The sequence below is a fragment of the Megalops cyprinoides genome, chromosome 17 (assembly GCF_013368585.1).
Source record: "Megalops cyprinoides isolate fMegCyp1 chromosome 17, fMegCyp1.pri, whole genome shotgun sequence".
Classification (NCBI taxonomy): Eukaryota; Metazoa; Chordata; class Actinopteri; order Elopiformes; family Megalopidae; genus Megalops; species Megalops cyprinoides.
The window spans coordinates 7,728,265-7,740,265 of record NC_050599.1 but is presented as its reverse complement, the minus strand read 5'-3'; the positions used below and the strand labels follow the sequence as shown (position 1 = coordinate 7,740,265).

General features: G+C 43.5%; 1 protein-coding gene across 4 annotated transcripts in view; it reads left to right on the top strand.

Annotated features, from left to right (window-relative positions):
• disp1 (dispatched homolog 1 (Drosophila)) overlaps positions 1-12,001 on the top strand; it is a 74,600-nt gene that overhangs the window by 49,828 nt on the left and 12,771 nt on the right. For all 4 annotated transcript variants that reach the window (XM_036549681.1, XM_036549680.1, XM_036549682.1 and 1 more), the window contains one exon: positions 1,042-1,523. In XM_036549681.1, coding sequence (XP_036405574.1) covers positions 1,084-1,523 — 440 coding nt within the window. In that variant the 5' untranslated portion in view covers positions 1,042-1,083. The remainder of the gene's footprint in view (positions 1-1,041; positions 1,524-12,001) is intronic.

Below are 12,001 nucleotides of genomic sequence, written 5' to 3'. Positions count from 1 at the left end.
CAGTTGTTGTGTATGATAAACAGACTTGCATAGCTGTTAGAGAGATGTAGCAGGTGTAAGAGAAAAATGTGAAAAGGGATTATGAAGTCTGAATGAGGCCAGATTGCTTCATTCTCTGTACATTTATTGTTCCAAAATGAATTCATGTTCACAATAAAATGGCTGGTATCACATGGTGACATGTTTGGCTTTTAATGTTTACCTAATTCACCAGTTTAGGTTGTGTGCATAAGCCACATAACAGGAGATGGAGAAATTTCCACTTGATTTGAAGAATATTGATTGTTCTGTTTTATGGGGCTCAATGGTAATATACATGTAAAATATACTTCTGGTCTGGTCTTGTTTCTTGAAAATGTGAACAAAAAAGTTAATGTTTAATTTTTAAAACTTTTCAGTGGATACCCTGTATAATCTAGTTGACAGTAGGTATTGTATATGCGTTAAATATGAAATCTAAAACTCATGGTATGGCATTCTCACATTTTGAACAGCCAATGAACCGGTCTAGGGAGTCAGTCACGGATAACCATATGCTGTTTCACAGAACATAAATCACAGTACAGACATGATACATTATAACAGCTCAGAAAATTTGGTCTTTCCCGGTATAAAGGTAATGGGATTCCAGCGGCGGCTTTGTTTTTCATCCCGCAGACACCCGATACAGCATTAACATGTCTATCGGAATGTTTTGATTGACTGTAGGTTAACATGCCTTGTACATGATAGGGCAGAATTTGAAGGATTAAAAGAAAAAAAAAATACAGAAAACAGTTTGCATTCCAGGAAAGTGAGTGACATCCTCTTTGCTGCCCCTACTGTCTGTGATTGTGTGAAGCAGCTTGGCTTGTTTTCTGGTTTCTTCACTTACAGTTTTACATTTATGTCTATGTAAACTGAAATTGCTTCTGGTTTAGTGTATGGGCACACAGTGTGACAGATGCAGGCATACTTTGTTTTGGGGGGCGATGTAACACCCCTGCAGCTTTGGCGGGGTGCTGAGTTAACCGCTGCCTTTTTTTTTAAACTTTATTCCAGAGGAGAGGCGCGACCTCTGAGAAGCCAGCAGGGGGGAACAGCATGGCTCAGAGCACCGGCAGCGGTGACCTCCTGCTCCTCAGCAACGGCAGTGTCCAATCCGGCACGGCTGGCACGGGCGTGGCTGGGCCCGAGGGGGACGCTGCCCCGCCCACCCCTCCCGCCCCTCCCGCCCCGCCCGCCCGGGAAACGCCGCGCGGCAAGGCGACCCAGAACGGCGGCGTGCGACACAACGGCTCGCTGCGGCCCCCGCTGCTCCGCGCTGACGCGCCGCGGCCCGCCAAGCTGCTGCCGCCGGCCCCCTGCTGCCACCGCTGCCCTTTCCACCCGCCGCTCTGCTGCCACGGCGGCCAGCCGGACTGCCACGTCTTCCAGAACCACTCCCCCGTCCACCCCGCCCCCTGCTGCCTGCAGGCCCCCTCCTCCTTCTGCCAGGAGCACTTTCAGAACCAGCCCAGCCTGCCCAACATCACCGGCCTCAGGTACGCGCCCCTCGCCTTCCTCTCCACCGCTGCCGGATTTCTGTTTATGCACGCTTATGTGTATTTTTATATTCTTATTTTGGGAAACACAGTACTCAAATATTCATGTTTTGTACATTGTCCACGTTTGCCAGTGTCACAGGTGAAGTTCCTTTGATCGTGTACCTTTGCCAGTGCAATGGCAGTTTTATACCACCTGGATATATCGAATGTGCAGCTTACACCACATGGCCATCTCCCTGCTTTCTCACACAGAGACTGGCCAGTGATATAGCAAATCCATATCCTCCTTAGGTCTGAAGATCACCAGAAGCCCATTTTTGTATGTTTTGGAAACGCTGTACCTGTAGACGAGCTTTTATAATGAATGGAATCTTGCCACACAGTGTCTGGAAAGTACTTCAAAATTGCTTTGATATATTGTTAAAGAATGAATGAATAAAAATATAGTGCACTTTAAGTACACGTTCACACACTTTTTTTTTTTTTTTTTCCCCATACATTTTTTTTTCTTTTCAAAGACCGCATTTATTTTGCAGTAGCATTGCTTTGACTCCCAGATGGCAGTTAACAGCTGAATGCAGGGGCTTAATGCTAACCTCAGAAAGGCTGTGAAATGCCTTTCCTCTCTCCCGCGAACAGAGCAGAGGTCTGCCACAGTTAGCTGCAGCCCCCTCTTCCTCCACCCGGCATCTCCGCTGTTTTGTCATTCAGGGGTCAAGGTTGTTGTCACAAGGGTAACCCAAACCCCCAAGGTCGCACGTCCGCGCGGATCACTGAGGGAGAGCAGCGGGCGGGCTGGCATTCATAGACCCGCAGAGAATCGCCCTCTCAATGAAAGGAGGCTTTCAGAGACAGAGGGGCGCTGTGTCCCCTCTCGCCCCATCTCTCCCCCCCCCCCCCCCCCCTCGGCTTCCCGGAGCCCTTCCCTCCCTCGTCGGCGGTCGGGGATCTCCGCTACCGCAAGTGCTGACGGTTTGATGAGTCGGCTGTCCTTTCCCAGGCAAACACAATACAGACTTTTCCAACAGAGAGCTTAGCGAGGCAAGATAATCTCGACAAGCATGCAAGGCGCCCTCTCACCCCCTCTCCCCCAGAACATGTTCTCTCACTCACTGTCCTTTCTGCCGTTTCCCGGCGTCAGTGGCGATGGACAGCTGTACCTGCTAGATTGTTCATTCAGCCTGATCTTAATCAATGACTTAGATTTTACATCATGACAAGTTTCTGCAATTTTGTAAAAAATGGAATATGATTGAAAAGATTCAAAAGCCTGAACTTCATTTTGCTGTTCATGGCTGGCCTGATTTGGGCCCTGTGATTAATTTTCAAACTGATTGATTGGAAGTTGACTATGTTGTGTTGCCATGTTGCCGTCAACAAACAAGCTGAAATACCTTTGCTTTCTCATTTTATGCACACCAAATGCATTTACAGGACATCTACCAGACAACTGTAAAATAAATGTTGATTTTGGATCAGTGATCAATTCACAGTTCAGTCAAATATAATTTACCTTAGGTGCCAGGTAAAACAGCATACACATTGGACCCCAAGACTCTGATCTGAAGCATTTCCCCTTCAACATTTTTATCAAGATATGTCTTTCTTTATATATGTCTTTCTATGTCTTTTTATATATGTGTGGGTGCATATGTGTGTATAAAAACTTTTGAAAGTGTAACACTAACAATTTTTAAATTTAACACAGCTTTTCAACTCTTCATTCACTTATGGGTTACAGCAGCATTACTGAACCTTCCTGTCGAATGTGTTTTCCGCTAATTTTCACGTTTTATAACCCAGGCTATTGATAAAGCGCATGCAGCTGTTGTTTTTAGCAGCGAACACGGCACACATGCACAGGGGCTCTGCAGCATATGCTCTTGGGTGGGAATGTGATGATAAATTGTACTCATTTACTGCTGAACATTTTTTATTTTAAGTGCCATGCCATTTTTAGTAACACTTTTTTTTTCTGAAATAGTTTCTCTCTCCGTGTGCCTCAAGATGGTTCTTATTTTCAGCTGGAGCTTGTGCTTTTTGATCACTTGCTCCAGCCTATATTTTATCATTGCAAACCGAACGCAGGAGGTAAAAAAAAAAGGCAGGCGTAATGAGTTGCTTATGCGTGTCGCCTGTTTGCGGTAGGGAGCGCAGTCAGAGGTCTCTGAATTATGTAAGTCTATCTCGTTGCTTACTCCACTGCGTGGAGCAATTTTGACAAAATTAAAACGGATTCCTTTAACTCACACAGAGAGAAAGAGGCCCTCTCTGGCCCAGCTCTCAAACATTGCATTTATGTACTTATGTCAAATATGTACACAGCATACTGCACAGGTCACATTCGCTGTTTGGGAGGGCCAGTATGGCAAAGATAGCACTGTGGTGATTAGATGCATTCGCTGAGATTGGTTAGGCTGTTTTTTTTCCCCTCTTTTGAATGAATTGCAGATGTTCCTTCACTCCGCCTTCCTACATTTTATACTGTGCTGTTCACTAAACGTATCCCTCTTGTTCCTTGATGACAGATTTAAATTGCAGGTGCTGTTGCAGATGCATTTGTTTTGTTTTTTTGCGCATCATGTACAGTATATTGTGTTTTGTTGCTAGAAAATTAAAAGACCTAGAAGATCTAAAGATAAGAGAGTAAGCTCTCTGGCCCCTGGTACTGACATGACTGCTTTATGCAGACTGCTGTGCCACGAAACCTGAAGGTTCCAGACAGCGTTTTTGAACTCGTAATTAGGGGCTGCACAGACAGACAGATTTGAGTGAAATATTGGTTTGATCTCATCCACTGTTTTCAGCGGGATTAGGTTGAGGATTACATGTTTGTTCGCCGCCTGCTTGTCTGTTGTGCTGTCAGGCTGTTGGCTCTTCAGTTTATTTCCTGTTTGAAGTGGGGAAATATAACTGAAGGAAGAGTCTTTAGTGGACTTTATTGCTGTGGTATGGACCCTAGCTTTTTTGTTGTCGTGTCAGCTAGTTTGTAGCAATTGTAGTCTTAGTGTCATTTAAAAAAAAATACTTGGCAGCAGGGTACTTTTCATTCAGTAGTGTGGAAAATTAATTATGGATGGGATCATTAGAATGGGGAGATTATCTGTCACTGTGATTTTTGTATTTTAAAGTGAGAAACAGTTGGAGGATGAGCAAGTGTCCTTGGGATATCAGCTGTTCTGCAGCACTGCTTTCAGTAGGTTTTCATCTCTGGACGAAATCCTATAATTGTCGAGAATGCGCCCGGGGCATTTCAACGCGGGCTGCTCTCTCCCCCGCCCCCCCCGACCTTTTACCTGCAAGGCAAAGAGAGCCTTGACCTGTGATGGCTGAACAATCCCCAAAAGAGACAGCTGACACTAAGCAATCTGGCATCCCGTCACACTTTCAGCCTCTCCTCGCAATGTCCCCTTCATTACAAAGAGCATTTTCCTCATGTGTCACTGAATAGTTTATTACATTTACTAGAATAGGAGCTCAAGCCAGTGTTAGTTGAAAGCCTTCCGAGGTGGCATCTGTTTCACAATTTCCAAAAAAAGTCTACTTTATTATCTCATACATGTTTGATTCATTACTCAACAGTTTATGCTCTGACTGCAATCGCCCGTTTCCATGGTGCTTCAGAAAAATAATAAAAACATGACCTTTACACCACCTTATTTTTAACCTGTACTTATGACTTTAAGAATGTCAGTGAGTGAAATGTTAATATGAAAAGTCTGTATGATAAGTGGGGCATAGACAATGATGCATGCTGAACAAAGTGCATTTTCCCCCTTATTTCACTTTAACAGATTTCATCCCTGAAGCTCAACAGTTAAGCACACTTCTTCCAAAATCGAGCCCATAGTTCCTTTTGGTGGAACAAAGGATTTCTTTTGAAATGTTTAACAAATACAGAACATAGCTGTCTGAACGCTGCAAGTCTGAACTGGCAAGTGCGCCTGAAAATGATCTTTACGCTATCAATTTCACATGTCAGCTTGAGAAGTCCTGCCACATCATCCAGAATAAAAGAGCAGGTTTCGGAGCCCGCTGCGGCGTGAGGTGAGCTCCTCTCGGCTGGTCAGATGCGCCTGCATCAGAAACAGGGGGCTCAATTGTAGCGAAACGCTCCAACTTAGTCTGTGGTCATCAAACCAACACGCTAACGTCTCCACAGGGGTTAACACAGAGATCCAAGCATTGGGTCCCACAGCTGTGACTGGGGGCTTTTCCAGTCGATGCCAGCTCTTTGCTGAGCACAGATAATACACAAATGTTTGTAAGAAGCGGTTAGGTCATCCTGCATGTTTCTACCGATGAGCGCTTCGAACAAACAGTGGGCAGCGAGCACTGGCAGAGACACGGTAACCGCGTTATCTCTGACTGAGGCTAGGCAAAGCTGTTACAGGATTCATTTATCTTGTCCTCAACAGGCCAGACTTTGAGACTTGGTTTTAAATACAAGCAGCTGCACCCGAAGAGCCTCTTGTTTTCCAGGTTATTTTGGTGCAGAATGCAGCAATGTAACCGACCTGAAACCCCACCTGTTGTAACATCCCCCTAAGAAACTGCATATTGGTTTTTGCTGCAGAAAATGAAGGTGGTGTCCCCTGTGCTGTGGGTGGCTCTGACCCACTTGTATTGTTTGTGCCATCTCTGTAAATATGAGTCAAACCCTACTGAGTGTTGTCAGTTTGGGAACAGCTGGATGCACTTTTGTTCATTTTTGTCAGATACTGAAAGTCAGGCCTTTCAGAGTGAAATGAATGCACTGGAAATGGGACCAAGTAGGCAGTTGTTCACTTATGATAGAAGTTTGACCTTCTGATCTGACATTGTTTTTGCTGTTGAAAAAAATTATTTGCTGTTGATTGGACCCACAAAGCAATACAGGAAGCTGGAGCTTGTTGCTTCTTGTCTCTGTTTTTGGCCATCCCAGGCGAAGGAATCTGCAGACGAATTCTGTGTGGAAACAGTCTAAATGTGTGTGAACTTGCATTACAGAACATATGGATGATTAAATCAATGTACTGAATTTGTAAGGCATGGACTTATACTAGTAAAAAAGATAAGAAAAAAGATTTAGATTTAGAAAAATATTTTTTTTTCTCCTATCCCAGACACCATAGCGGAGCCAAGTTTCGAATGGGAGTAAACTAGAAGTAGAGAAAGATGTGATGTACCCCCAAAGTTAGGCTGTGATAAGACTAATAACTGTACACACCTCAGCTTTGCGCAATGTTTGAAACTCTCAGCACTGGCATTGCCCGGCTTTGCATTGCCCGGCTTTGCACTGTGGGTTTGTGTTATCCTACAGTATATCCTCGGCCCATGAGATGGGGATCACAAAGGTACCTATCGAGGATCAAAGGAAATTCTACCCTATAAAAAAGGATGACAGCGAAATCTGGAGAGATCCGTGTCACAGCCTCAGATTAGCTTTTGGTTAACCAGTTCGTCAGGCTCTGGCTCGGGGAGAAGCGAGCCACTGTTTCATATTATGCTGATGTCCTAAGACTCTACAGCCATCCTCCTTCGTCTGATTTATTATTGAAACAGGATTAACGGCAGTCCGCTGGGAAATTGGTTAAGTAAATTCTTTTTAAAATGACTAAATAAAATGCTGAGCTTATAAGGTCAGGCATTCGGCTTGGAAAAAAAGCTCTGCTTACAGAAGAGATTCCTGCAGTGTTCACTGAACTGCATTATCCAAGGTGTTTGCACAGGGCCTTTTCTGGAAAGGGATGTTTCTGCTTATTTTGAATTAAAGACGCAGTTTTCAATTAGTTTGATGCTGATGGCCTTAAAATATATTTGCTGTGTTTTAATTTTACAGATTTACTGTATTAGTAGGAACAAAGTTCAAAACTAATGCTGTAAAGAATACATTTTTACCCACCTTCATTTGGGGCTCATCTCATTCCTGTTTCATGCGCTGAACCTGGTGAACTGCCGGAATTTTCCACCTCCGACTCCACCTCCCTCTTACTTGTTTAGGGCGAGGAGGACATTTGATGTGTTTCGCTGTCAAACATGGGAAAGTCTCCACAACTTACTTGCATGTGATATCAGCTGCAGAGAGCTATCGTCTGGCAAACACCCTTTTTTTTGCCTTGTGCCTTGAACAATAGATCAAGTTATTACATCCTAAGACCTGCAAAAGCAAAGCCGAGCAGGCCCTGGAGCGGTTTAACCTGCGTCTCGCACAAAAGGAAGGCATGATATGGACCCAGATCAGTTCCAGGGCTGAGCTGTCTCGTGGAGTGGGACAGAGAGGACAAGACAGAGGTTTTTTTGCTGTACGTAATTGGATACTGAATATAAACAAAGAGGAATATCTTCCTGGGCATGAGTGAATTGTTAAAAGGTTAAATGTGCCATAATCTGTGAATTGAAAAGACCTTTTGTCTCGAGATAAACCTCCCATGCGGGCTCTGTAATAATATATGGAAGGCGGCGCTGTGGTTCTGTTTCTGAACCCGAGGCAGAGATTTACTACTTGTCCACATTTTCTGTCCGGATCAAAGGAGCGTCTCTGTCATTAGCATGTGAGGAACTCTAAGGTGGAGCTGTCTTGAAGTCTGATGAAAATGATTGCGGTCATTACTGTAAACTCAGTGAGGGATGTGAGTCAGAACACATTTATTAGGCTATCAGGCCACTGGCTGAAGGGCTATAATCAGGCTTGCCAGGAGGCAGTTTTATCTGGAAACTTGGTAAATGTTTGATGTCACAGAGCTCCAGCAAATGAAAAATAGAAAATAGAAAAATGCAAATTGTTGTTTATTGATGAAAACACAAGTGATTATTGTGAAATAATGCTTAGTATTTCTTTGTATGTTTCATTGGTGTTAGTCTTGTGAACGTGCAATACGGAGCGCAAGGGAACAATCAGATTTATCAGGTTTTACAATTACTGTTATTTCTTAATACAATTTTGAACTTCTTTGTGAGCAAAGGTTATTGTGGGATTTGCACATTCTGTGTATTATCTTATTAAAATTACTCAATGATTTACTCAAAATGGTCTTTTGTATTTGCTTCACGTAAAATACACATACCTTACTGAAAGTGTTCATAAAAAGAGCCATATGCCATAACAACAACAGGTTTTCTTCTGGTTATGTTGTTTATTATCTGTGTGAAAAAGTATATTAACATATTACAGTCATGTTTACATATAGCACTGATCCTCACAGGGTAGTCATGGTAACAGAGCACTGATCCACATAGAGCAGTCATATTTACAAGACGCTGATCCTCACAGTGCAGTCATGGTGACAGGGCACTGATCCTCACCGGGCAACCATATTTACAAGACACTGATCCTAACAGGGCAGCATTGATTTGGTACTTCAACTGATCAGCAAGCAAAAGTCCTGCCGCGAAGATGTTTATTGTGTGCTAGTCATGTAACGTCTTTGTAGGAGGCCATATACTCCAGCCCACCAAATTTTTATCAATCTTACAAGAATAAATTGGCTAGATGTGGATGTTCAACAAATGTTTCAGGGACTTTCCAGTGTCCTTGCAGCTGTTTGGTATTGGTTCTGCTTCTGAAGTTAGCATACAGGGGGGCTGGGAGGTGGAGAACCTGCATAGAAACGTAGGAGGTACATAGACAGATATTTACTGACCTCCTATTCAGTTCTGTGTCTAGCATTGAAAGTGTTATGTCTGCCACTGTTGAAGGTAACAGGGTTTTATTGGCTTTAAATAATTACGTCATGAAGGGACCTGGTCAGTGGTACGAAATCCATAGCATGCTACCACGGCAATGCAGAACCACCTCTTACCAACCAGAATGTCCTAGCCATGGAAGTGGGCAGTACAGAGGGAGACAGAGTTGAATATCTAGCGGGTAAAACGCATATCTGTGGTTCAGGCTCTGTTGCGATTGTGGAAATGCAGTATTCCTTCCCCGTGGCCATCTGTGAAAGAGTCAAGACAGATCCAGGGAGGCAGCTGAAAGGGATTGGTTCCACCTCCGGAGGTCTCTGTCCTGCTCGGAGGATTGGGGGGGACCTCTCCTCTCATCCAGTCTTCCCACTCTTTCACTCTTCTAGAGGGGTTCTTTACACAGTGTCAGTCCTTGAAATTAAGCGATCATACTGAGGGATGTGCACTTCCCTTTTACGCCACAGGGGTCCCTGACTCTCACTGGTTTCTGCTTAGGAGATACAATGAGATTGGGTGAAGGAACTGTACTAATCTCTGCTGTTATCTTCATTATATTTATTAAGTCAGTAAAATCATAGTACATTTCCATTGTCCCTTTTTTTAAGCAACTGCACAAAACGGTGCAGTGCATATGGATGGAACACTGATTTAAGATCCTTTTCATTGGGAGAATATCACATATACAGCATTCATTCTTTCAAATTAAAGCTATATGTGAATATGGGCCATAAAGGGGTCACATGTTTTGTCCTCTCACCTGTCAGCTGTCACAACAGATGTGTTTGGCACTGTTGAAAATTAACAAAAAATACAGTGTAAGAAATGAAACAGTGTGTGCTTAAATTGAGCATTTAGAATTCAACAATAATTTTCCATTTAGTTAGCTTAAAATTTAATAAGTGACAGCAATATAGTAGCAAGATAAGGAAACTTCAAATGAACAGAATGAGTCCATGAACATAATACCTTGGAGAATGTCGTGGTTATAAACTGATCATAGTGCACCTGAAAGACCTACTACTGAGCTCAGGTTATCAGGACAAGCAAGCAGGCTGGGTTTATCTGCATGGTGCTCATCCCTGCCTCTAATTCTGTGACCAAAAATGGCAGAATAATGATGTGGAAAATAGTTCAACTGAATAATAACAAATAATTGTCAGGAATTTTGGGGCTATTGGCCTGGCAGCACGCCACATAACGGGAAGTCGGCAGGAAGTTGCTGGTGTGGTCCACTGACCCGAATGCACTGAAATGACTAGCCGTTTAGGTTGTGGAGGATAGCAGCATGCGGTAAGTGTTTGTTTAAGCCTCTAATCCCTAAAGCCTTTGGATTTTCAGATATTAAAAATAGTCTTATTAGCCTTGTAAAACATGTTTTGTAAAGAGCATTGTGCAGTAAGGATGGCATGATCATTTTAGAGCCAGCTCGCAATTAAGTCATCACATTCAGTTTCAGCATTGTGCAACCTCACTTTTTTTTTGATTAAAACTACTTCCAGTTGTTTTTAGTCGCATTGGCTGGCTTCCACTAAGTCGTACAGGCTCATTTGAATATGCTGTATCAAACTGTAGAAAAATTAATGATCCTTGTTATTGAATTATTAGTGCCTGTGGAGTCCAGGGGTGCCCTTTAATGGTTTGAAATGAGCCTGTTTTAGGGCACGGTTTAAAAAGGGGGAAAAAAAAGCCCACTCTCTGTAAACCAAGTGGTGTACGGAATGATAGAGACATCTCACGGACAGCTTGTAACTGTTGGCTACAGTGTTGAAATCCGGCCCGTATGCTTGGAATTTGTACGCATCCATATTTCACGCGGAAGAATGCGGAGATGGCAGGTGTGACCCCTGGAACCCCGGTGCATCAGCGGATGTCCCCGCGTACGCGCACTGACGGGAGCCCTTACCCCCCCCCCCAAACCCCCCGCTCCCTGCAGAGAGGCAGGAGAAGTGCCCCGCAAGATTCACACACCAGCACGCAAGTTTGAAACACTGCTCCTACACCCGCCCCCCCCCCCCCCCCCCCCCCCCCCCCACCGCAAAAAACAAAATAACTCATTGCTCTTGACCCATTTAAAACTAAAAGAAAAGTTTGCTATGAAGAAAGCGCACCTTCGCCTCTGTACCAAACAGACAAGCATTGGGCGTATGCAAGTGTGTCTTTATCGTGTTTCTTAAGGATCTAAATGCAAAATCTATCTGGCGCAGTTATATTATGTCTTTGTGAGTCCTGCTGTATGTGTGTAACACATTTGCACTAAGGAAATTTGAAGAATATTAACCAGTATCGGAGGTGACATAGTTAATCTTACTCATTTCAAGGTTTTGAAAAAAAGTTTTTCTGACCACAGAGGCAGATTAATTACCATCTGGATTTGTGGTACGTGTCCTGAGAGTACGAGAGTTCACTGTTACTTCACGATATCGCACAATATGTTAAGAACAAGTTTCTAGTTCTTAAAGTTGTTGAGCTTCTAGTTCAGAAGTTTCCTGTTAATAAGAGGATGACTTATTTGTCTGGATTTGTTTGGCTTTTTTGTTTCTGTTTTTGTCAGAGGTGAAGGCCCCAAGAGATCGATACTCTTTGGAGTAACCCTGTTGGATTGACTGATCTTGTTCCTCAGAATTGTTAAAGGGGTATCAGAGGGTACTGGTTAGCGACTGTCAGGGGGACTTGTGTTCCAATGGTTTGAACATGTTTGAATTTAATCTCCCCATTAATTAGTTCATCAGCAAAGACCTTCCGATTAACTTTCCCCGAGGGACCTTTCTCTTTTCTCCTCAATTGTTTTTTCTTTATAATGTTTCTAGGAA